Source organism: Pseudonaja textilis, chromosome 2 (genome assembly GCF_049901715.1).
Source record: "Pseudonaja textilis isolate UNSWEBS1 chromosome 2, rPseTex1.2, whole genome shotgun sequence".
In the NCBI taxonomy this organism is placed as follows: Eukaryota; Metazoa; Chordata; class Lepidosauria; order Squamata; family Elapidae; genus Pseudonaja; species Pseudonaja textilis.
The window spans coordinates 67,490,255-67,517,694 of NC_141991.1; the positions used below are offsets into that span (position 1 = coordinate 67,490,255).

At 43.4% G+C, this 27,440-nt stretch overlaps 1 protein-coding gene across 2 annotated transcripts in view; it reads left to right on the forward strand.

Annotated features, from left to right (window-relative positions):
* The window catches only part of RNF145 (ring finger protein 145), a 90,504-nt gene that overhangs the window by 12,295 nt on the left and 50,769 nt on the right, over positions 1-27,440 (forward strand). Inside the window, exons 1-2 of one of the 2 annotated variants that reach the window (XM_087924220.1) lie at positions 993-1,011; positions 11,670-11,882. In XM_087924220.1, the coding sequence (XP_087780346.1) occupies positions 11,699-11,882 (184 nt within the window). In that variant the 5' untranslated portion in view covers positions 993-1,011; positions 11,670-11,698. Of the gene's footprint in view, positions 1-992; positions 1,012-11,669; positions 11,883-27,440 lie in introns of those variants that run through there. The other variant, XM_026696687.2, reaches the window with a different exon arrangement.

Consider the following 27,440-nt stretch of genomic DNA (forward strand, 5'->3'; position numbering starts at 1 on the left):
CTGTAGAACTGGTAGCTGCGAAGAGCAGCTGACACTGAACCGGTTCGGTGTTTGGCCCATCTGCCTGCCCGGGCTCTAGGCTGTCCTTTATTCCATGCTTTTTCCTCCTCAGCTGCTTTGCGCGGCACAGCTGAGGTTGAAAAAGCAGGAATCGAGGATTTTCAAACACTGCGCTAGCGCACAGCGCCTGTCAGCTGTCCAGACAACACAGGTGATTTCTTGCAAACGCTGCACACGCGTAGTTCGGAGAACCGGAAAATTGCTCCACTGGCTGGTCCCTCCCCTCCCTGCCCACTCACTCCTTACCTGGCCTGTGAGCCATCCAATTTGCCTGGTTTGGTAAGTTGCTATTTTTCTTTTTTCTTTTCCCCCAGCCATCAGCTGTTCTGCTCTGCCAGGAGATTTAGATGAGCTAGAAATCAGGAAATCCTTGGCTTTCTTGCTTTCTAGCTAATCTAAAAGCAGAGCTGAACCTTCCTTAGGACTGAAGCTTCTACTTTGCAGTGTAGACTCAGGTAGCCGATTGGAGATAGATAGATCTCTAAGTGAATCTGTGATTCTGTGAGCAACTCAATCTGCCTGCCTGCTTTGCCTGCTTTTGGGTAAAAGTTGCTCTTTTTTAAATTAAAAAAAAAATCAATATTTACATAAATATTTATAGTATTTACATACAAGCCATACCCACCCAGTCACATGACCACCAAGCCATGCCCACCCAGCAAGCCATACCCACCCAGTCACATGACCACCAGGACACAAGCACAAATTAGGCCACACTCACAAAACTGGTTGTTAAGAAATTAGAATCCTACCCCTGATTGAAATGCTGCAGTAGCTTTGGCATAATCCGATAAATAATAGCATCTTCTGTGGATTTCTGGTTAGTGTGTACATTTCCAAAGTCCATTTATTTACATAAGGCTACTTTCAAATAGATTCCAGCATGTGGCAAAAAGGTTGGACAGAGTTGGTTGGAGCTTAAAACATCCATCACCTCCTTATGGAAGCATTGTAAGTAGTCGAGCAAATTTTAGTTTTATTAGAAAAGGATCCCTGACTGCTAAAGGCATTGTGCTAAATAGCTGTCTATAAATGCTGTTTAGATTATCTGTCAGGAAGTTGTTACACATTATTCTGTGAACTGTGCAGAGGGTTTGGTTTGTTTACTAAGGTTTCTTTGGTAGTTAAACATTGTATTAAATCTTGTTCCTTTTGTACTGGTTTCTCTTTAAGCTATTGGTAGCTGCCCAAGAACAACCTTTACACTGTTACATGATTCTTTTTCATTTGAGTCAGTGAACCATAGTAGCTACACCTGGCAAAATTTAGTAAATGCATGCTGTGGAATCTTGCAGGTTTCAGCTGGCATCTTCTTATATGCTTTTTGCACTGTGAAAGTTCAGCAGAATTAGCTTTTGAGTTTTGTTTGTTTTGTTGACAGGGAAACAAAACTGCTCTGAAATAAGTTGAGAATCAGTTTAGTAGCATTTATTTACAATGTTTGAAACAGTTTGCACATTTCAGCATTAGCCAAATAGTGCTGCATAGTTCAGTTTTCTCAAGCATTTTCAGGCAAGAACACAAAAATCTTGTCTTGGATGCTAGAATAGCTGGCAATAAATATTCACAAACATACATTATGTTTGAAGAGAAGAAAGATTTATGAAGAAATATGTAAGATAGGAAATCCCCACTTCTTTTTAAATTAAATATTGAAGACAGAGAAAGAAGAGAAGGAAAAAGTTCCTTTTTTCTTTTAAACATGAAGACACATTTAACAAACAATGGGCCAGGTGAGAGATGGATACAGGAACAATATGTTAAGACCTTTATTTCTCTCTCGCCATTTGCAATAATGGTTAAAAGTGCAAAGATGCAGTCCCCAGCAGTATGTTTTGCTAAAGAAGCATTCAGGGTGGATAAAAGAAATTGATATACATTTACTGCGCCATGAAATTAACTTTGCTACCACAAGATGTGTGGTGGCTTCCAGTTTGGCTAGCTTCAAAAAAGATTCAGACCAATTCATGTAAGTCAGGGGGATCGATGTCTCTTAGCTTGATGGCACTGTGATTTCTTCTGAAGGCCATCCTCTGAGAGCATAGTGGGCTTGTGCAGTTGGTCAGCTGCTATGAAAACAGACTGTTGGACTAGATGGGCCGAGTATCAAATCCAGCAGAGCACTGCTTAGGTTCTTATGTTCCAGTGTTTGGAAAGAGAAGCGGCAATCGTACTTGAAGATTTAAACAAGGTTTTTGTACATATGAAACGTATTGATCAGTTTGACATAAAAACCAGCATGAAATATAAAACATTTAATGAAATATTTCTTTTGTTCTGGAATTCTGGAATTGTTTACAAATCCATGATTATCTTTTGAGAACTTTAAAATGACGTGCATACTAATTTATTTTAGACATATTCGTTCCCCTAGACTTTAGAACTGCAGGTTTGGGTAAATGTTTAACCTGTTGTAACAGCTCATTCCTCTAAATCAGGGGTGTCCAACCTTTCACCTTCCCTGGGCCACATTAGAAGATGAAAATTTGGTTTGGGCCGCACATAAAATAACAGTAACCATACCTGATCATCCAAAAAAAGCATGGAAAACATAGTTAACATATTAAATTTATTTCGAAATGAAGTTAGTGAGATGTTTTTATTATTTATTATTTATTATTTATTAAAATTATTTATTTTTTATCATGGTTTTTTTTTATCACAGTTTTTATCATGGTTTATTTTCCGGCCAATTTTTTTGGGGGGGAGAAAGCTCACCCGCCTCGCACCTACCTCTCCTCCTGCAAATGGCCCAGCTGGATGAGGCAGGACTGGAAGGCAGAAGCAGCAGCAGCGGTGAGGGCAAAGCCTTCCCCCGCCACTGCTGCTGCTTCTGCCCCCGCCGTGGCTTCTGCCCCCGCCGCTTCTTCCCCGCCACCGCTGCTGCTTCTGCCCCGCCATGGCTTTGCCTGCCGCCGGCGCCGGCACTTCTTCCCCTGCCACCGCTGCTGCTTCTGCCCCCACCGCCGCTTCTTCCCCTGCCACCGCTGCTGCTTCTGCCCCGCCACCACTTCTCCCCACCACCGCTGCTGCCCCGCCACCGCTGCTGCCCCCGCCACCACCCCCGCCATCGCTTCTTCCCCGCCACGCTTCTTCCCCGCCACGCTGCTGCCCGCCCGCCACCCCCGCCGCCGCTTCTTCCCCCGCCGCTTCTTCCCCGCCACATCGCCACTGCTACTGCCCCGCCGCGGGCAGCAGCGGGGCAAAGCAGCAGGTGGCGGGGAAAGCAGTGATGGGGAAGGCGGATGGGGCAGCGTGCAGCGGGGCAGAAGCGGCGGCGGCGGGCAGAAGCAGCGGCGGTGGGGGAGGTGGCGGGGGTAGAAGAACGGTGGCAGGGCAGAGTTGAAGCAGGGGGCAGAAGCGCAGCGGGGCAGCAGCGGCAGCGACGGTAGGGGCAGAAGGCGGCGGGAACAACAGCAGGAGGTGGCGCTCTGACGGCGCCCGCCTTTTCTCTTGCTGCTTGGCCTGGCGCTCGCCTCGCCCCGCCTCGTGCCTGCCTCTCCTCCTCCTCCTCCTCGCTGGCTCTGGCATGAAGGTTGGGGTGGGCACTGGGCCGCATTACGAGGCAACCTGGGCCGCATGCGGCCCATGGGCCGCGGGTTGGACAAGCCTGCTCTAAATATTTTGCAGCCCCTAAGCAATGAGATGAATAACAGCAAGCTGTGGTGGATGCAGTATTGCGGGGCTAATTCACTGCTCACTCCAGGAGTTCGATTTTCACTGGTTCAAGGTTGACTCAGCCTTCCAACCTTCTGAGGACCGTAAAATAAGACCCAGATTGTTGTGGGTGATATGCTGACTATGAAATGCTTAGAGAGGGCTGTAAAGCACTATGAAGCAGTATAAAAGTCTAAGTGCAATTGCTGTTGCTATCTGGCAATGGGCAGGGGTTTTGGTTGTAACAATGTATTTTGAAGCATGTATGTTTGTGTATGTGTAAGTTTCACAAGCTTGTAATAGGTGAAAATGATATAAAATAAGAAATTGTGCATGTTTCATATAAAGGGACAGTGTGATATTTCTTTTCTCCATTATGGTACAGATGCCCAGAGCTATCACCCAGAGTCACGTTGAGGTGGGCAGCTAAAGAAATAAAACAAACAATTCATTAAGGACTATTATCTATAGATAAGTTGGAAATGGAATTTCCAGAACCTTTCTCTCTTGCTGTAATTTATTAGCATGTGGTTTGTTATTCATTCATTGCTGGCATAGTTTTGCTTGCAGTACAACAGATGGGAAATATATGGGTTTCTTGACCTAATTTCAAAAGCTTTTTGCAAACAATTCAAACTTTTTGGCCAAAGTAATCCAATTCTTTCCCAACTGGGTGGCAGAGATATGGAGGTGATGTCACAAAAAGGAGAAATACTTGTAAAACCACAGATACATGTTGTGCACAGCTTACTTCAACATTGGAAGCCTCAGTGCACTGTTCCTGAGTGTTCCACAGAATAAAAATTAAATAAAAACACTGAGGATTTATTTTTAGGTGCTCCTAGTATTGAAAGGCTTTTTGCTCAGCCATTTTCTATAAGCTTAGAAGATCCCAGAATACGGGCAGCTGCCCTGTGAATTAGAGTAGATTTAAACCAGATTGGTATAAATAATACAGTAGTTTAAATCACTAGTTGGGAAGATTTTGTTTCACAGTTTAAACCACCCATTACTTTCAAGTTTGCAAGACTATAATTTCTGATAAAAATGCATTTTGTTTGGTATAACACAAATTTATATTCTTCAGGATTCAGCAGTACTTGCAGATTTGGTTTTTAGAAGGTACATATTATATAGACGAATTAAACATTTTTTTGAGATAAACTTAATCTTAACAGGCAATGTTTCTTACCCCAATTATAGACTATTTATGGAAATATGCCCCAAATAGGATTTTGTTTTATGGCCTGCTATCATGTTTAGAGTTGTTTGATAAACCAGAAGCTTATCCTTCGAATCTTCAGGATCAGGACTGTAGGAACTTTGTATTTTGCTTTCAATGCCTTTCCCCTGGCCATGAATATACAGTTTATGTTCCAAAGCTACAGTCCTTCCAAATATTTTCTCCATTATTCCCAAATCCCTATATTCATTGACCTTCTTTATCATTTACTTTTAGAAAGAGATCAGTTATCAAGCAGAATGTAAGATCTCTCTCACCCTTCCCAAGAATAGACAGAAATAGCAGTCTAACAGAGACAAAAATCCTGCTGAACACTGAATTTCTGCTGTTTGTTATCCAATAGTTCTTGGCTATGTCTGAAACTAATTTGGGAGACTTACTGGCTGAATAAATGAGCACATTTATACTCTCTCGTGTGCATATATGTGTGGATGGATATATGTGCTAAAAGCCACATTCTCAATAAAGGTGGAGTCAGGATAAAAGAAACAATGTTAATTGAAGTAATAACTTGGTTAAAATTAAAGGCCTGTAAACTCAGGTAACCTTATATATATGAGTAAATTAGTTCATAACTGTAAGTGCCAAGCATTTTACGTCACATAGAAAATGCTGGAAACCATCAAAAAACCATCACAAATTGTGGTCTTGTGATTGCAGAATGCTGCTCTCCTCTGTTTTATTTTTTTTTTTAAATCTCCATTTTAGAAAGTAATATAGAATATCTATTGGAAGTTATATTCCTGATTATATTCATTTTTATGGTATAGATTTTATGCTGCCAGAGGGCGTCAGAGGCCAAAGGGCAAGAGGTCACTCCAGGGATCCGGCAGACCTTTTAGATTCAACAAGTGATGCCAAAGCCATTTATCCCATAGGAGGCCCTCTGGGTCTATTCGACCACGATGGATGCTTGGATCCTGACAACATTAAGATCAGGTCTCTCTCTGAGCCTTTGTGTGCTGCCCCATCCCCAGAGACCCCTCAAAGAGGGATTTCATGAAATTGGCGATTCAGCATCTGCTGGACATCCAGGCCATCCAGCTGGTTCCAGTAGACCAGAAGAGACAGGGGTTTTACTCAATTTTGTTTGTGATTCCAAAGGCCTCAGGGGGTGGGGGTGGTGAGCAATCCTCAACTTGAAAGGGCTCAACAGGCACCTAAAGGTTCAAGATGCACTCCCTCTACTCCATCCTAGAGGGAATTCGGGAGGGAGACTTTTTGGCTTCGGTAGATCTGATGGAGGCCTACCTCCATGTACCCATCCACCCCAACCACCATCAGTTCCTGAGGTTTTGCTATGGCGGCCATCATTTTCAATACAGAGCTCTCTTATTGGCCTGTCATCAGCCCCACGGACATTCTTCACTGAGCCTAAGGGAGAATCCAGGTTGGGCAGTCTCTAGTCTCATAGCTCTGCAGATCGAGTTGAAAAACTGAGGACCCCTCCCTCCCCCCTCCCGGTAACAGTCCCCAGTTCTTCACTCGGTCTCAGCATGTTCAGACCTCCCTTAAATGGGCTCTGAATTGTTTGGATTATGTAACATAACATCACAGATCCTTCCAGAGAGGCCCCTATCATCTTGTTATCTCAACTTCTCATCAAGATGATATCATGCATCGGCATTGTCCCATAGGCCCACTTCCATGCCCGGACCCTGCAGTGGTTCCTGCTTCCCTATCAGAGAGTGGGTGGGGTGACTCAGTGATGAGGGTTCGAGTGCCCTTGCCAGTACTTTGCTCGCTCCATTGGTGGCAATCCCAGGCCATGGATCGGGGTGTTTATACAGGGAGCCCCAGAGAGTACCATCACCACAGACACCAGTCTGTATGGTTGGGGGGGGCTCACGTAGAAGTCCAAGTTACCCAGAGGTGGTGGTCATAGGAGGAGCTTGCCCACAACATAAATTGGCTGGAGCTCAGGGCTGTCTGCTTAGCTCTCAAGGGTCTAAGACAGGGAGGGAGGCATGTTCTTCTCCTTACGGACAATGTGGCCACAAAGGCCCACATAAATTGTCAGGGGGGCATTCGCTCCAAATCCCTGATGGTGGAGGCAATTCAATTGTGCAGGTGGGCAGAGAGACACCTGTTGTCCCTACGAGTAGAACACATCTCGGAAGTTTCCAATGTGCAGGCAGACTGGTTAAGCAAGGCCACGGTCGACCAGTCAGAATGGTGACTGCATCCCAGTCTGTTTCAGGAGATGGTGGAATGGTTTGGCCGCCTGATTCTGGACCATTGGAGGTTCTCCAATGAGCTGCGACGAGCATCCAGCAGTGGGAGGTGCTTAGACTTGGATTGGATAGGATGGGCTTGATTGACAGGACGCTTCTCCTCCTCCATGTATTCTTTCTTACCCTCCCTAGTTTTAGCTCAGCTTTTGTGAGGTAGGCAGCTTGGTTGCTTCCGTGGCCGGACTAGGACAAATTAAACAGGTTTGAATTACAACGAATAATCAAATTGGCAATTCTAAATTACCATTCTAATACAATTCTAGATTGTTTTTCTAATAACATTATTCCGATGGCAAATTGGCAAAGACTGCCATCGGAATACACATCGGCTCCCCAGGGAACCCTCAGCCACTTCTGCAGCGATTAGAAACAACAACAGCTTGACATCGCAAAACCCTGCTGTGCCACTTTAAGAGATGAGTGGCCAGTTTAAATGGTTGGGGCTTTTTTTCTGCTTCCCCGATCAGAAAGCCTAAAGGAGGGGGCTTTAGAGCCCAGATTCTCCTTAGACCGCCTCGTTTCTTGTAAGTTTTGCATCGGCTTATAATAGAGGTTTTTGTTGGTAGCTCCTTACTGGCCCAGGCGGCCTTGGTTCACCGACCTGGTAGGTCTGTCGGTCGCCAGACCTTGGCGAATTCTCCCGCACAGGATCTCCCTCAGTCAGGGTCCAATTGAGCACCCGGAGCTAGCATAGTTCTGGTTGACCATCTTGAGTGGGTGCTCCTAAAATGGGAGTTTTTCAGAAAGGTCATTCAGATGATCCAGGCGGCCAGAAGACCTTACACGACCAGGATATATGATGCCACATGGAAGATTTTTTGCAATTGATGTGCCAGCCACCAATTGGATCCTACTACTGTATCTGTTGCTAATGTGTTAGACTTCCTACAGAATGGTTTGGACAGAGGTCTCTCCCCCAATACCTTAAAGAGATAGATGGCTGCTTTGGCCTCAGTGCTGTCATTCAAGGACTCAACCACTCTTGCCCAATACCCCAGGGTGAGAGCCTTCCTTTGGGGAGCTATGAACTTGAAGCCTCCGGTGGTCCACCGTTACCCCACCTAGGATTTGCCGAAGGTCCTGGAGGCGCTGACCTCTTCCCCATTTGAACCCTTGCATGAAGCCAGCCTTTGTCTGCTTACGTGCAAGGTGTCATTCCTAGTGGCCATAACATCGGCCGGGCGTATCTCAGAGTTGGCAGCCTTGTCCGTCAGAAAGGACCTTTGTGTATTCCATGCAGACAGGGTGGTTCTATGGTTGGACCCTACCTTTTTGCCCAAGATGAACTCCTTATTGCATCATTCACAGTTGAGTTGATTTTGCCTGATTTTTGTCCAGAGCCTAATCATGCACTGGAAAGGAAATGGCACACCACACCATGGACATTAGGAGGGCCCTCTGTATTTATATCAATGAACCTCTTCCTTCAGGAAGACTGAATCCCTGTTCATATCCTTTCAGCCGTCAACTCTGGGCCACAGGGTGACACCTTTCACTGTGGGTCACTGGCTCAGAGCTGGTATTGCTAAAGCCTATGAGTTACAGGCTCTCCCTGTGCCCAGGAGAATTACCGTGCACTCAACCAGGAGTGCGGCGACTACTGCAGCCTGGGTAATGCAGACATAAGTTCTAGACATTTGTCGATCTGCAACGTGGTCGTCTGTGACTCTATTCATAAGACATTAGGATTGACATTATAGGATTGACTCCTTTGCCTCAGCGGAGGCGTCCTTTGGAAGACGAGTCTTGCAGGGCATTCATGTAGAGGTGGGGACCTTTGACCAGTCCAATTCCCATCCGTAGGACAGCCAACAGCCAGCTTTGGTATGTCCCATCCTGGATTCTCCCTTGGCTCAGTGGAGAAGTGATGTTGGTCCTACCAGACACGCCTCTTCTCAGGAGTCGAAGGGAGAATCCAGTCCCATCCTGTATTCTGTCTGGTCAGAGTAAGGAGGAATTGGGTTGTTTGTATCATCGAATAGACTTTCAGAAGACAATGAACAGCGAAATTCGCTTCAACGTCATTCAGAACTGGGGACTGTTATCGAGGGGGGGTGTCCTCGGGTTTTTTTACTCGGTTTGCAGAGCTATGACACTAGAGATTACCCATCTTGGATTCTCCCTGAGAAGAGGCATGTCAGGTAGGACCAACACCCCTTCTCCCCTCCCTCCCTTTCTCCCCTCCCTCCTTCCCTCCCTCTTCCTTTCTCTTTTTTTCTTTCGCAGCACTCTTCCCTCCCTCCGTGCCCCATTTTTGGCCTAGTGGGCCTCAGGGAAGCCTCCTGGGTGCTGAAAAAGGAAGCATTTTGAAGCGAGGAGGGATTGGCTGTGCCACACGATTCAGATTAGCTAGAAAGCAGGAAATCGGAAGATTGTCATAAATACCAGTTCAACCGAACCGCTAGAATACCATCACTGCTTTCATGTGAACTATTACTTTTTATTATGGAGCTATTTGAAAGTCATCTTACCTCTGAATTACATTACATTCTTGGGTTCAAAAAACTGCAATATGTAGTTAAACATGCTAGCATTGGGTTCAACTCCCACTCTTTGGTTCCCATTAAATTTGCCTAATTGAAGAGCCTACACTTTCTCTATTCCAGTGCCACCCTTCCAGAAATCAATCTGAATGTGGCAGTTAAAGGTTAGAGATATTAATTTATGATTCCTTCTAAAGAGATTCCTTTAAATCATGAGAGAAACAACTATAGGGTGCAGAACATCATTAGCAAATTATTGGAACAGAAACTTGTGCCTTAACTAAAGGAAAATGCATTTCTTAATGATTGTTAGAATAAAGACAAGGCTTGATGAGAATCCCCACAACATTCAAAGTTTGCAAGTCAGTTTAAGCTGTATCATATGGTAAAGACTATGATCTGTAAGGCTTGCTTTTTTAATCTAAAAGGTAGTCATTTAATTCTTTAATATCTTGAGGGAAACTCAGTCATGATGAGAGGCAGTTGAATGTTTCCATTCTGTTATTTTAGCAATGCTTTTATTCTATTTTCAGGACTGAAAAAATCTTTTCTTGGATAATTCTCCATCCATACTTTCAGGTTTACTATAGTAGTATTTGTCTTCCATCATGCTGTGACTCAATTTATTTACCTACCGTTCATTCAAGCTGTGCTCCATTAAAATAGAAGCTCAGCATTTCTGCTTCCTTTTGAAGAGTAGTTTAGCATGACAAATTATAGGGCTATGTGTGAATGTTCATTGGATTTACTCAAGAGTTTTGAATGAATTCAAACCTGAGTGTGGTATGGAGAGGTGTTTGGTTGTGCTTGTCACTGACCTATGGCAAGCTCAAGGTGGGGGATGGTGCATCCATTTTGGCTCTCCATGATCTCTTAGCAGCGTTTGGTACCATTGACCATGGTATACTTCTGGACCAGTTAAGAGGTTGTGGTGAGGGCCACTGTTCTGCAATAGTTCTACTTGGTTGGTGAGATGAGAGCTGTTGAGACTTAGGCTCATTGCCCCTGGACTCTACCTTATCCCCCTTTTTTTAATATCCATGTAAAGCCACTGGGGGAAGTCATAAATTAGTTCAGGATTAGGTGCTGATGATACCCCGCTGTATATGATGAAGTGCTGTGTCCTTTCCCAGAGTCTGGAAGCTAGGAGCATCTGGATGGGGAAGAATAGGTTATTGTTCAACTCTGTTAAGACTAAGTGGCTATGGGTGTTGGGTCTCCTGGATTCAGAAGTTGCAGAGTTTCCATCTTTGGTTCTGGATGGGATGGCACTACCCCATTCAGACTTGGTGAACAACTCCTACCCAAAGAGCAGGAGGCAGCTATGACCATGGGTTCCTTTACACAACTAGTGCTTGTGTACCAGTCACACTCATTTCAGAAGTTGAAGGCTCTGTTCATGGTCACTCACACCTTGGTCACCCCCCAATTGGACTATTGCAGCATTGTGGGTAGTTATGGGTTCAGCTTGTTATACCACAAAATACTGCAACCCTGTGAACTTTGCTGGCTCCTAGGGTATGATTCAAGATATTGGTGACACTCGGCATAGGACTGGGTTACTTCATAGATCTCCTCCTAAGAACATCTGCTAGTCCCACATGCTCCCCTAAGGGTTTTGGTGTCTTATGGTATTTAGGAAGCTTTTCTGTGGTTGCTCTTTCTTTCTAGAATGATCTCTCACCAATATATAGTTGTCCCCAATTATCCTTGCCTTTAGGAAAGCCCTTAACACTTGGCCCTTCCCCCTGGTATTAGTAGCTGATTGAGTGGGAGCACCTTCTACCCCAGGTTATTTTGTTGTGTGCTTGGTTACTAATTTACATTTTGTATTTATATAATCGTTGCTAGACAGTTATTGTTGGTCCATTGCCCAGAGTCACACAGCAAATTGGGTAGCCTTATAAATCCTAAAATAAATAAATGCAGAGTTCATTAGTATTACATCTATGGCAACTGTTAAACTTACATGCTGCTTTTGGTTCTTTACAGTCTGCCCCACATCACAACAAAGAAACAGCATGGCTGCAAAGGAGAAATTGGAAGCAATGTTGAATGTGGCCTTACGGGTGCCAAGCATCATGCTTTTGGATGTCTTATACCGATGGGATGTCAGTTCCTTCTTCCAACAGATCCAAAGAAGTAGCTTAAACAACAATCCCCTCTTCCAGTACAAGTATTTGGCCTTCAATATGCATTACGTGGGTGAGTATATAAGTATGTGGCCTGTGGAGAGATGATGGTTTCTCAACTGGGGAACATGCTAGTTGGGGGTTGAAGTCCACATGGCTTTAGGGCTGTTGAGATTGAGAACGTGTAGGTAATTGTTATATTCCCGCTTGAAGTAAAACCCCTTTCTGACTAGATTCAGAGCATCCAGTTATATCGTAATTGACCCTAGGAACTAAAGAAGTCATTTTGTGTGCATTGTTAGAATTGCAACCTCCTGTTCATGCTTTAAAAAGACATATTCCAAAGACTTTTCACTAGGAAATTACCGAGAAACAGAGTCTGTTCTGAGGTGATATTTTCTAGACAGGAAATTCACTTGTGCCATGCCTAAAACACAATATTCATCACTGCTTTCTCTCTTTCTTTAAGATGAACTCAGCCATGCTGGACTCAAACCTCTCGCCCTTCTTTTTATTCCTGATATGAATGAAGAATCACTTCCTCAGTAGACTCGAGGAAGTGAAAAAAAGCAGGGATTATATTGTACTTTCTTGGACAGATAATAAAAATTACTTTCAGATATATCGGTACCTTGTTAGAAAAAGTGCTCAGTTCATCTTGCCATGTTCCTTCAAAGCAGTAACAAAAGGAAAATTGAGACTTTTGCTTTCAATTTCAGTGAACAGTAATTTGTCGTTAACAGATCAACTAGGATAAATGTGTTTATTTTTAATTACGGTTTATTTGAAAAAAACCAGATTGAATCAGTCACTTATTTGTCTTGATTTTTCCAGGAAAGGCAATGTTAAAACAGATTTGTGCAATGGTTGGTGCATAAGAACAATGTGTGGTAGTTGGAAATAAATACAATAGTGTTTAATGTCTTTTTTCATGCTGGCTGGGCCATGTTATCCTAGGCTCTATCATAGCACTAAATTATGGCTTATTGTTCATCCCACCATGAAACTCTTAAAAGCAAAGCAGTTTCCTTCAGGAAAAAAAGCCGTTGGAACAAGAATTAATTGCACTTCTTGTATATGTGGAGGAGGCTGTTGGCTTAAGTAGTTTCATGCTTTAACCAGTACACTTGGGTCCAAAAAGTGTAAAGTTTAGGTCAAGACTGTCAAGAATCTTTTTCAGTGCTTCTTGAATTTACGGTGCAGTCTACCCTATTCCAACCACATTAGTGAAATAGACAATTTTTTCATTAAAATATTTGCAACCTGCTGTACCTCTATAAATGGATCTAAGGGCAGGATGAAATCAATAAAATAGATCAATATCCAATAACAGGAATGTTAAAATATCAGTAAGACTTATTTACTGCATATTTTTATCATTGGTATTTGAATTCAATCTCTATATATTATTAGCATATTTGTCAAGGTGTATAGAAACTGTCACTATTATTTGCAAACATTTGAGATTTGGAAGAATATGGCTGGGCTTATGAAAGCTTTGTGCATTCACATCACATCTCTTACTAAGCCATAATGAAGTTGATTAGTTTGGAGATTGGTGTGATATGTGAACTTGTCTTTGTTGTATAGTGTTACATGTGAACTGGATTTTTGTGTCTTATTAAATAAACCATTATTTAAATCCTGCTTTAGCAATATGTGTGACGTAACATGGATGTTTATAATAATAAGACTCTATGGATTTGGGAAGATGAGCAATAGTCTGTCCAAATTGTCGACTGTAGGAACGATTAAGAATCAGATTCAAAACGTTCAAGTACTATGCCTTAATGGACCTCCTTTATAAAAGAAGGCTGGGGTTCCTGTCACAGTTCCCTAGATCCTATATCATATCCCTAATTTTGCTTTAAAACTTCCTATTGAAATCGGTATGATTCCCTGGTCATATAGTATGGGGATTGACAAGCCCTCCTTTTCTGGCTGTATTCAGAGGTTTTCAGCTAATGAAAACTATTTCTGATACTCAACTGGTCCAATAGATGAGCTTCTCATTAGTGCACTTCAGCTTTAAACGTGGTGCAAATGTATGGTGCTCTACATCTCTCACCCTCAAAGTGAGTGGAACTGTTGGGAGTTATAGTTCGCTAATATCCGAAGGAAGATAGCCTTGCCTACCTGTGCTTTGAAGATTCCTCCATGGAAGGCTTTTAAAAATTGTTCTGATTTCCACACAGGAATATCTGAAGAGACCCAAGTGTTCAGAACAGTAGAGCAGTCTTTCTTGCCATTTTGAGATGGGCATACTATATTTAAGAAGTTAAGATATCTCCAATCCCACCCCTGGAAAATAATGCTAAAATGCTTCTCTTGGGCTCCAAAATGTTGGTCTAAGTGATACTGTTTTTGCTTGGCGTGGTTCAGTAACTTAGTTTTAATCCTGTTACTGTAGGTGTTGGATTAGTATCTGCTTACCTGTCTATTGCCTGTAGCATCTTGTTTTTCTTTGCAGATTACATATTATCTGCTGTTCATCACCACAGTTAATTTATGCCTTGCAGAGATAGCAGAGCTATCTGCTTATTCAGAAGAACCTAGTTTTTCTCTTTTCCTCCATTCAACTATCTAGATGATTCGGCTTTAATTGTGAATACCTCTTTAATGATTGGCTCAGAGGATGGAAAATCTCTTGTTCAATATAAAAGAAGAGTCAAGCTAATTGCAGTTACAGTCAAATAGTGTGGTTACAGTGTTAAAATAAGAGCTATGTATCTTACGAATAACTTTGGGCTAATCAGTAGTCAAACGTATGCCTATGCGCATGAATGAACTGTCAAACCAGAAAGTGGAGTCCTTGGTGCTCTCTGAATCTGGTGCCATGCTCAGAGAGCACCAATGACTTCATAGTGCAACCCTGAGCTACATATATTCTCTTCCATTGAAACCAGAAATCTTCCATGTGTTACAGTTTCCCAGTTTTCCTGAGTCAGGGAACTATGACTAAGTTGGAACAAGGCAGTCTTTGATTCTCTAATTTGAATTGGTTAATACTCTTATTCAGATAAAGTCAACTTGGAAAGTTTCCTGGTGTACTGATTCATATATTGAAGGAATATCTGAGCAACCAAAAACTATGCTAATATTTTTGCTTAAGATCTATTCATCAGCTATCCTTTTTCGCTCAGCTTAACCTATATCACTGAATTCTTTGGAGGAGAAAACTTGGAACAGAGTGGGAGATGAAGTGTATATGACACCCCAAGCTCGGGAAGGAAAGAAGGGTATAAATCTAAAGAAACAAAAGGCATGATATTATGGGATATCAGGAAGAGTATTGTAGAACAAAATAGGTGCAAGTAGAAAATGACATTGATGCTAGAGCTCTAGAAAGGAGCTTTGAAAAGTTACCACAAACATTCTTGTGGCACAAAATAATGAGTTATAGTGCAACAGCGAGGAAAGGGGAGAAGAACGTTAGCATAACATTTCCCTGTCAGCTAAAGACAATAGAACACCATTCTTTGTACCAGACTAGGGTTGTTGTTTTTTTGTATTTATAAGGCTTTTTGTCAAGACCTATGAAGAAGGGATGGAGCAACCAATTCTACCTTGACCATGACTGTCTTGTTACATTCCAAGTTGGTCATAGAAAGAAAAATTACATCCCAATTATCAGGGAAGCAAAGCAGAGTGGCAGAGGAACAGGAAAGTATTTTTCCTTTTTCCAGCTAGTGTTGCATTATTGTGCTGGACATAACACAGATTTCAAAGTGAAGTCAGATTGAAGATAAAGGCAATGTCAGTTTTTTTGTTTTTTGGCTTCCTGACTGCTTGGCTCCAAGGTGCCAGGATGAACGATAGCAGGATTTAGTGGGAGTTGTGCTCAATCTGGGTGGAAAGCATACCCGCAATTTGCATTATTGTTGACTTTCCTTCACCTTCCTCACCAGCATAGCTCTCTTGCATAAATGCACTGTTCAGCATATTGGGATAAGAGTACCCAATTAGAGTATGACTCTGCTTAAAAAAAAAACACTTTGCTGTGTTTGTTTTCATCAATGTCCATGCCAGCTTTTCATAAGAATTCCTGTGTAGAAATGTATTTCCAATTTTATTATTTTTCTAGCATACATACTCTGCCTACTGTTTTTTGTGTACATTCCCCACAAATACATGTATTTTCCCAGTTGGTAAACTCTACAGCTGCGAATGTGGAACGGTGGAGATTTGGAAGTCACTGTATTCTGATTTGCCCAGGGACTTAAGAAGTGTATGCTGGAAAAAAAAAGTGCAAATGAATTTCATGCCCATCACACTCTAAACCAGGGGTCTTCAAACTTGACAGCTTTAAGACTTGTGGACTTCAACTCCCAGTATTCCTCCTCCAGTCATGTGAGCTCAAGAATTCTGGGAGTTGAGGTCCACAAGTCTTAAACTTGCCAAGTTTGAAGAGCCTTGCTCTAAATAGACCCAATTCCTGTCTGAATATGCAGTCCCTCTTTGTGCTTATAGCTTATTGATTCTACACTGTAATGTTTGGGGAGGTCAGTAGTGTGTCCACTGTTCTTGTAAAGCAACAGAGTGAAGTATGGTCCTGCTGATTGGCATGTGAGTTCTAGCAGGTCATGGCTTGCTTACAGTCTGTGCTTCTTCATTTTGCTTTGCATCATAAGTTGCCGCTAATTTCCTCTGCCCATCTTACCTCTTTGGGTGGAACAGCTTGCTAGTTATATATCCTTTACTTGTTGTTGTCTTCTCCATTTCAATGGCTTCCTGTTCCAATCTTGGACTGGGGGTTTAAGGAATGTTTCTCAACCATTGTCATTGTAGTATTGGAAACAGCAGAAGTGTGGAACCTCGACATTGTGTTTGCAGAAGCAAATGAGATTCAGTACTGGAAGGTGGTGAAGCTTTCCAATCAGTGGATAGCAGCTGAGTATTTAAGACAAAGTTTGCGGAGTTAACTATCCCAATTTTCTAAAACTCAGTTGTTAAGAGGTCACTAAGTGAAACTGTGGTTGTGTTTGTGTCTTACTGTTTTCATGCCTTTCAGAACTAAAAACACATTTTTAAAAATATATTAAACTATAAAAAGAATCGTGTCAAGAATCCAAAAGGCAGTGAAATTTATTTCTTCAGTTAACTGCTAAATGTTAACAGAGATAAATAGGGGTGGGGGAGCAAGACATAAGTGGGAGTGGGGGAGTTATAGCAAGGCAATCCTGGCAGGGAAGCCACATGAGACTTTGCCTAATGACAGCATGGTCCTTGCCTAAGAACTGCAACTGGGAGTACTAGAACTGCCACCCCTAAGAGATCTGGTCATGTAATGTTTCATCTAAAAGCTACTTCAATTAGCAATGGAATTTCTAGTCCCAATTAGGTGAAGATTACCTGTAGATATTTAACTTTTGTAGTACCCTTAAAGTTGGCATAAAGTTTACCCTCCAAGAGAGCTTCATTAAAGCATGCAAAATATTCTGCTTTTTTAACTAAGGCTTTCATAATACATCCCAAAATTTGAATTTTGTGGCGAATGCTTATCTTTTCTGTTAGGTAAACTTCATTCACATGTATCTGTTTTGATAGTGTAAAAATCCATTGCTCAATCAAAATGAGCATGCATACTTTTTAGTTCTTTCAGTTCCTGATTAGGAAAGAGATTACCAAACTAAGCAGACACAAACACACACACTGCCCTAAGATAGGGAAGAAAAATTCAGATAATATGACAATTTTCCTTGTTACGCTAAACATACTCAAACAATTTTAGTTATAGAATTCCATGAAGATACATGGGATTGTACAGCATGAGCTAAAAAAAGACCTCATAAATAAATGCATGTAAATATTTTTATATCTGAGGGATTTGCGAGTGTGCATGCATTTGCATGTATTTTCTCAGTGTTTTCCTCTTGTTGTCTGTAATTAATCACCTGCAGTACTTTGTGTTTAAATATGAGAACATATTTACTGCTTTGATTGTGGCACTGCACATATTCTGGATACTCACCCCCTTCTGAATTTGTGAAGAGTGATTTGGAGAAAATATTTTGACAGTAATGTGAGGATCCTCCCGCGTGAGAAGGAGACAGAAGGAGATGTGGATATTTCAAGAAGACTGAGTGACCTATTCTTTTCAAAACTACAGAAATTGATTTCAATAATTAGATGGTTACCATTAACATTCTTAAAATTAAATCAAGTAACATATTCATATCAATTCCCTTTTTCAAGTGTTTTGCTTTCACTTTGCCCAGAGCAAAGTATTTCCATTACTAAAGGATTATATATTTAAACCAAGGGTCTCAAACTCAAGGCCGATGGGCCAGATCTGGCCTGTGGGCTGCTAAGATCCGGCCCCTGGGACTGGTCTGGAAATATCAAAGAACCGGCCTGGGCGGCCTCTGTCAGCCAATAGGGGTCTATTGTGGTCTGTTTTCGGGAGGCAGAGTTCTGCAGGAGGCTGGGGAGGCAGAAAACGGGCCACGCGGGGGCTGTGTGAGGCCACCTGTCCCCGTCTTTGACTGGGAAAGTGCTGCAGGAGGCCATCCAGGCTCAAAACGGGGTGCAGGGAAGCCACATGAGGCTCCCCATACCCCGTTTTGGCTGGCACGGTGCTGCAGGAGGCAGCCGTCCCATCTCCCTCCCCCTCTCCCCCTACCTTGGCTGGCCTGCAGAGGAGAACTACAATGCTGATCCATCCCTTGAAGAAATCCCGTTTGACACCCTTGATTTAAACACAGCCTTTTTCAGGATTGGGGAGCATAAAGCCAAATTCAGTTTTATGTGTTTGGATGGGTGGCTATATAATTGAATGTATGAATGAATAATCAAATCCCAAATTCAGCTGGTGCTCACAAAAAAGAATTCTTGGTTTTATAACTATGATTGTAACTAGTATTGCAATTTACTTGGATGTCTATTGGAATCATCTATATATATTTGTTCAGCAATTAAGTTGAAGTGGGGATGCCATCTTATTTATTTATTTTAAAAGATTATTGGGCCACCCATCTTATGACATACAACTTTGGGTAGCTAACAAAAATCTAATAGATGTTACAATGACTGTACATTTACTCTGCAACTATTTGTGGGCCTTACTGATGCAAATGTTCTCAGTGTTATGATTCCATTCTTGTTTATGGCTGCTATCAAATCTCTCTAGGGTTGATCTTTGATATGAGCTAAAGACATATTTGTCAAAGTGTTTGACTAAACCTGTGTTGCTATGTCATTAATGTGTTTCCATCATTATTGTAATAATCTTGTTTTATTATTTTAAGTGTTGATATTTGTTATTCTTTTTTGATTGGTTGGTTGGGAGAGGTTACTTATGAATTACTTTTGCTTTAAAAAATTAAAATTGATATAATTAAATACATTTTAAATATCAGGAACTTTTCGACCAGAATTATATTATAACTTTCTATCTGCCTTCCTAAATTGGAATAGAATTACGTGGCTAATAGCAATGCAGAGTTTTGAAGCCCTTGAATGTCCTTGTCTGAGCAGGTTCAGCCCTGGTTGAGTGAATGAGAGACTGTCAGTGAATTCCAGGGCAGTAGGCTAGACTGGGAAATTAGAAAAACATCCTGGAAGAAGACAGTAGCAAGGCACTTCCATGTTGTTGCCAAGAAAACAACATGCTTGTGCCTGTGTAGTCAGCAAGAGTGGAGCTTGATTCAAGAATGTCTGTAGATGTCTTCTCATTTCAGGGATGATTAAGATATGGGAGCATTTATCACATTTCAGTTGAAAGAACTGAGTCCTGGCTTATCACAACTCATCCACTTTCCAATTTTCTCACACCCTCTTCCCCAGCTTTTGTCAGTTTGCTGCAAGATACCCTTGTCCATCATTCATGCCAATGGAACTCTGTGTATTTGTAGAGATATGAAAAGATGTAGTATAACCTGCTATAATAAAAATATATAGAGGTAGGAGTGGGTGAAAGCACTGTTATTTTCTAGAAACTGAACTTCCCCATATCAGGTTAAATGGAATATTCTTTGCAAGTGATACATCCATTGTTCATGGTCTTAAGTTGAATCTTGATAAAGATGGCCAGTTCACTTCTTCTATTGCCTTCTTCTAAACGAATCGAACAGAGAGGATAAATACAATATGACACTGATTGCCAATGTTCAAAGATATGATTGTCATATTCCCTCAAATGGGCATATGCTTGCCCATACACACCTCTCATATATGTACAATCACAGGAGCAAATGCCTTTGCATGAAATTCTCAGAGGATTGTAGCCTTGATTAATGACACCTCCAAGTGAGCTTTATGCTTAAGCAGACATTAGGCTGAATGACAGATCTAATTTTTGAATGTTTTATTTTAGGGTACAGCTATTTTTAAGTGAACACACAATCTTATGATTTGGTTTTGTATCTCTTTTCTAATGACATGGAGGAATGAACTCCTCTGGAGTGTGATGATCAATCTCTATCTCGAGTTCCTTTTAGAAAATTAGTTATTTAACACAATGAGAAGGCACATGAGATCTAATGTACTTCTCTTGTGCTTGGAACTCACTGTACAATCTATTTCTGTTCCCTTTCCATTGTGGTTGGTTGTTAAAATGCAGGCGCTGCTGTTTCAAGCACAGAAGGGTGAGCCCATAATGGGAAATATTTACTGAACAGCTCCCACACACTTAGTGACTATGATAGGCTTGATACCTTTTCGTGCTTTAAAGAAAGGGAAATTCAGATTTCTCAACTGACATTGGGTCCAAAATAAAGTAGAAGGGCCTTCAGATTTTTCCAAGATTAATTGCCAGAAAGTAAATCCAGTTATGTAGTTAGGGAATTGATGAAGGCACGATGGCTAAACACACTGAGCTTGTCAGATGGAAAGTTGACAGCCCAGGTCCGAGACCTGAGTGCTATGCAACAGGGTGAGCTCCCATTCCTGCCCAGTTCAAAAGCATGCAAATGCAAGTAGAAAAATAGGTACCACTTCATTTGGAAGATAACAGCGTTCCGTGCACTTTGGGATATAGTCCTGCTGGCCATATGACCATGGAAATGTCTTCAGGCAATGCTGGCTCCCTCAGCTAAGAAACAGAGATGAACACTGCCCCCTACAGTCAGGTACGATTGGACAGGGAAACCACCTTTGCTGTTAATGAATATTTCCAGTTGGGTTCAATCAAACTTTTAAAATGTTGCGATAATGAATTCGTCATTCAGATTTTGCTTTGCTTCAATCTAACCAACAAATTTTTATGGTCACCCATTTCACAAACAGTGACTCTGGGCGGTATACAACAATGAACATGTAAAAATGATTTGTTAAAAATATAAAGCAATCAGTGTAAAAATATTATTTTAAAAACTCAAAGGCTTTGGGAAAAGTAAATATTAAGTACAATGATGGAACCATCTTAAAATGTCACCAGTGCCCCGGACCCCTAGACCTGATGACAATAATGTCAGCCCTGCCTGGTAAACAGCAAACACAATTAGATGAGCTAATTCTTTACAGTAATGCTACATTAACCTACTCTTCCAAGTCTGAAGATCCAAACTTCAATTAGGGTGCGTCTTTCCTAAGTTTCTTTTTTTGAGTGTTTAAGGCTCCAAGGGCTCCTCCTTGACTTGTCTGATTATCTTGCAGGCAACATCTCTTCCCCTTGTTCCCTAAGTTCATCTACACATATTCTGTTTCACATAGCCAGATCTTGAGAGACTTCTGGAACAGTCTAGGAGCAGGCACAACTGGTCCAGGCACAACTGAGCCAGTGCAAAGGCCCTCCTAGCCATGACACTCATCTGTTCTTCGAGCAGAAGTCGTGAGTTCAGGATGATCCCCAGACTGCATACTTGGTCTATCTGGGCCAATGCAATGGCATCCAGCTCCAAAGATAGAATAGTCCTAGAGCTGACAGGCCCCAAAACCCAGAGTTCTCAGTCTTGCCATGAATGAAAAATATACATGAAAAAATTATTTCTGCAGATGTTCATCCTAGAATGCATTAAATACACATAAAAACCACATTCAAATAAGTTAGGGATGGGGTTTTTTTTGATCCTAGAAGATTACTTTAGTTGTCAAACTAGGAGATTTCTCTCTTTCACTAATCTGGTTCCTTGGAAGGGAAAGAAATCTAGTCTTCCTCCCCCATGGAAATTCTACTCAAAGCTACTTGTTTTCCCATAAGCAGATGCATCCATATGTACTGGACTGCTGCAGCTATTTCTTTTTGCAAAATTTCCAGCAAGACAGAGAAGCAATTTTTCAGGCCTGAATTTCTCCCAAACCTAGAAAGAACGATGTGGGTGAGGGGGGAGGACACACAACCATCAGCAGACCTTTTACTGCATTATCAGTACTTGAGAGAAAATCTTTCTAGCCTTCTTTTTAGGTAGATATAGAATGCTTTATCAATTTAGTAAAAGAAAGCATCGGTGAACTCTATTGATAAAGAAATAGGCAAGAGATAATGCAGATAAAAATAAACTTGTCCTTCTAATAGGGTTCACCATTTTAAAGTAGAGCTTTGTTTAATTGGTGATTGAATACTTCACACTTGAAGCAGAGCATGTGTACTTGAGACTGAGTGACATATTAAGTGGGATTTTTTTTTGTCTAAAATGTTCTCAAGGGTACATAATCAGTTGCTTTCTCCATAGAGCTGCTCAGAGCATCCAGAGTGGGAGGTGCTCCAGTCTCTGCACTCACAGGCTGAGCTTGAATTGAGGAACGCTCCTCTTCCTCCACATGACTCCTCCGTAGCGTTCCCAGTTTTAGCTCAGCCTCGTGTGAGACAGGCAGTTTGCTATCGAGCTCCTTGGCCGACTCAGGACTTCTCTGTTTGATTCCATTTCACGCATTACAGGTTGGATTGTTTCTTTCTCCTCTTAGCCTCTGCGCAACTGGTTACCTTGATTTGCCATCCACCCCAGAGGAGCGTTTTTTCATCCCAGAGGGGGGCAAACGGGAGGGATAGCAGTGCTCTCACACTGCCCCCACATACCCAAAGACTTTTTCCCTGCCGCTTTTCTCCACCGCTTCCTTTTCCCCGTTTCGTTGCTAGTGGCTTGATTTCTTTCAGTTTAAACCACTCCGTTGTTTCCCCACACAACGAACGCCGCTTTACTAGGGAAGAGCTAATGTCTCCCTTCCTGCCCCTCTTTGCGCTTTTTAAGCTCCGGCTTGCATCTGGGGAGGACAATTCTGCCGCTGAGAGCCCCTGAAACCTCGCGTTGGTGGGCGGCCGCCATTTTGGGCATCGCTTCATGGCCGGGCGCCATTTTGTTTTTTGTCTCTCTAGCTGCGGTGCGACCTTAGCTCTCCAAAGCAGGACCCGTAGGCCTGTTTAGAGCTGCCATCCTCTACTTTACTCATTCGAGGCAACTGAGCCCGATTTCTCCTGGCAAAGTTTATCGTTGGTTACAGAACCTGCCCAGTTCCGCCTGGGAAGGCAGCTGCTGGAGGCCCTATCTCCTTGTTCCAAGGCCTCAGGCGTTCATTCGGCTAATTGGACACGCTGATCACTTAATTTTATTTATTGCATTTAGTTGTTTCTTTATTAGCTCAAACTTTTACCCTTTTTGGAGCAGTACCTAATTGTATGTCACGGTTCAAATAGATATATATATACATACACACACACACACACACACACACACACATATATATATATATATATATATTTTAAAAAAAATCCAAAAAGGGGGGCGTGAAACAATTATTAGGACATCTGGCCTTGTTGCAGGTCGAACCCCTAGGTGAGCCAACCGCCTCATACTAATCCTTCTTATATCTTGCTATTACCTTTTAAAATGGCAGAGGACAATTCTTCCAAAGGACCTTCTTTGAAGGCCAAATCTAAAACCCACCATTTGTGCAGGCAAGCTAAGGAAACACCCAAAGCCTCCCAGAGGGATGCCTTAAGATGCCATAAGGCATTGGAAAAGGAGATTGACGGACGAACCAGGGAGTCACGCTCAGTGCCTCCAGTCCTCCCACCCTCCACTCCCTCTACCTCTACTCAACCCCCCCTCCTCTAGACCATTCCTCCTTATCGAGGCGCAGCTCGCCCTCACAGAGTCTTCAGGCTCCTGGAACAATGGCTAGACGGGCACCCGAAGCTATGTTTACCCCTACAGCTGCTGGCCTACGCCAAGAGGAACCATCTATAGATGAGGTTCCGGAGAAAGTAAGGTCCTGGATGGAGCTGGCTATCCGCCAAGGGATCGCGGAAGGCCTCCAGCAGATAACCAGGCCCGGCTTCTACCCGATGGCCCCTGAACTCGAGACAGGGCAGATCCCTACCCAGATCGGAACTTCCCCATGGTCAGGTGCTCTTGCAGAGGGATATCCCTCTTACAGAAAGGGAGGAGGAGGAGGAAGGGAGTTTGGATCAATTCAGGAAAGATGAAGATTTCGATTTGGGGTCCATGCATTACAGCGAGCCCCTATCGGAGGCGGAGCCAATGGAAGGAGAGATGTCCGAGGACGAGGGTCTCACCCCTGATCAGCCCACCTTTGGGGGTTTATTCAAATCACACCTATATAAGTCCCTATTATTCAAGGCCAAAAACATCTTGGACCTGAGTATGCAGTCACCCTCTGACCCCCCCGCTGCAGTCTCGGAGGGCCCAGATGACTCCATATTTAAACAGCCTGTAGTGGAGGCCGAAGTCATTCCAACTCCACCTATCTTCTCTGATCTGGTATCAAAACAGCTGGCTTCCACAGGGGCGCCTCCCGCCCTGTCTAGCCAGGATAAGAGATTTTTCAACCTCGACTCAGAATTCTCTAACCTACTAAATACCCCCAAGGTTGATGAGACCATAGTAGGCTTAGGGTCCTCCTCAACCCCAAGCAATGCTCTGGAGGCCCTGAAACCAGAAGACAAGCGGGCCGAGCTAGCCTTGCGCCGGACTCACCAATCTGATGCTTGGGCCATTAGATCGGCTATGGCCGCATCTTTTTTTACCAGGTCCTCGATCCGGTGGCTTCGCCAATTAAAACAGCATGTCCCTTCATCCAACACCAAGGCGCATCAGGACATCGCTAAGCTTATGGCCACAGCAGAGTTCTCGGCCGACGCCACTTACCATTCAGTTAAGTTCTCTACCAGGGCTATCACATTGCATGTCACAGCCCGTCGTCTGCTCTGGCTCAGACATTGGCAGGCATTCGTCAAGAACAAAGTCAAATTGGCTTCAGCTCCCATTACGGGAGACAAATTATTCGGCCCGGTCCTTGACCCCTTATTGGTTGAAAGCCGAAGTAAGAAAAAATTTCTCCCCTCTCTTTTTCGGAGATCAGAACCCAAAGCCTCTCAGCCTTTTTGGAGAGGGTCCTTTCGACCCTCCTACCAGACCTCTTTCTCACCCAAGTTCCAGAGAACCCCATCCTTTCGGTCGACCCAACCCCAGGATTGAGCCGACTCGGGCGACAGGAACAGAAGGGGCGCCAGTTACAAAAGGCCCTTTCGGGGACCAGGAAGCAGACCCTTCTGGCGCCCTAGATAGGCCTCGACACTCCCCTCCCATTGGCAGATATCTCAAACATTTTGCCGGTCAATGGGACTTCTCTACCTCTGATGCCTGGGTCTGAGACACCATTATATTTGGTCTCGCCCTTGAATTTCAGTCCACCCCCCCGACTATTTCATGGCACCCCCCCTTTCCAAAGACCACAGCAAGCACCTAATGGATTCTGCTATCCGGCATCTCATTGACATAAAGGCTATCCAACCCGTCCCGTCCTCGCAACGAGGGCAGGGTTTCTACTCTCACCTCTTCGTGGTCCCCAAACATTCAGGAGGGTGGAGGGCTATATTAGACCTAAAAAGACTTAATCGTTACCTGATCCACCGCAAATTTAAGATGCATACATTACAATCCATTCTCCAGGGAACCAGACAAGGAGACTGGCTCATTTCCATAGACCTCTCAGAAGCGTATTAACACATCGCAATTCAGCCCTCCCATTACAAATTCCTGAGATTTTGTTATAATAACCTCCACTTTCAGTATGTGGCCCTTCCCTTTGGATTGGCCTCGGCCCCAAGGATCTTTACCAAGGTCCTCGCGGTGCTAGTGGCCCACCTTAGAAACCTCCCTGTTCGTCTCCACTGTTATCTGGATGACATCCTCATCCTGTCCCCCTCCAAATGTCAAGCAGAAAGGGACACCAGAATTACCCTCACTGCTCTTCAAGATCATGGTTTTCTTATAAATTGGAAAAAGTCAACTATCTCCATCTACCCGAATAACCCACCTGGGGGCAGTGATTGATACAGTTAAAGGGATGGTCTTCCTGTCCTCGGAAAGACTCCTTAGTATCCAAAAATCTGTAAGAGAGATCAGGCGATCAAAAAAGGTGAGTTTATTAGACTTGTCAAAGTTATTAGGAAAAATGGTTTCATGCATTTCTATTGTTCCCTGGGCCCATTTACACACCAGATCCCTACAGTGGTTCCTGCTTCCATACCAGACATCCGGAAGAAGCAACTCAAAATGCATGGTCAGGGTACCTCCAAAGGTCCTCACGTCCCTCCTCACGTCCCTCGTCTGGTGGGCCAAACCGGCCATCAACAAAGGTCATTACTTCAAGGAGTCCCAGAGGCTCACCCTCACCATAGACGCCAGCCTATCTGGATGAGGCGCTCACGTCCACTTGCTCACAGGGCAGATGGTCAGCAACAGAACAATTGTGCAGCATAAACTGGTTGGAACTTCACGCTGTACACCTGGCCCTACGCAGCTTCCTTCCCCAGGTATGCGGACGTCATGTCCTTATCCTAACAGACAATATCACAGCCAAAGCGCACATCAACAGAAAGGGGGGCACACAATCCATTCGGCTAATGAGGGAGGCCGAGCGCCTCTGCCGCTGGGGGAGACCTGGGACTCTCTCTCAAGGCAGAACACATCTCGGGAGTTTCAAACATCCAAGCAGACTGGTTGAGCAGGACCACTATAGACCAATCAGAATGGCGCCTCCATCCGTCACTGTTCAGGGAGGCGTCCACAATCTTCGGACAACCGGTTGTCGACGTTTTCGCATCCCCGCTCAACGCTCAGCTCCCGAGATTCTTCTCAAGGTACCCATCTCACGGGGCGGAGAATCACAACGCGTTACGTTGTCCCTGGCCCACAGGACCCCTGTATGCATTCCCCCCACTAGCTCTAGTTCCCAGAGTCATCCAGAAGTTGATCCACAAAAAGGCAGAACTGCTTCTGGTGACCCCCTACTGGCCCAGATGACTGTGGTTTGCGGACCTCCGCAACCTATCAGTAGCCCCCCCCGGAGGATCCCACCGGACAGGGTCTTGCTGTCTCAGGGGCCCCTTCTGCATCCAGATCCACAGTGGCTCCAATTAGCCGTCTGGAGGTTGACCGGGACCGTTTAAAGAGAGAAAAGTTTTCTAACCAGGTCATTGACACCATTCTAGCTGCCAGATGGTCCTCAACCACCCGAATCTACAACGCCACTTGGACCATTTTCTGTAGATGGTGCCACAAATCCCAAATCAACCCACTCTCTCCTTCTATCGCTCAAATTTTGGACTTCCTTCAGGAGGGACTGAATAAAGGGCTATCCCCCAATACATTGAGATGACAGGTCACAGCTTTAACAACCGTCATCTCTTGCAACGACATTGGCTCCCTTTCCCATCACCCTTGTTGGGTAT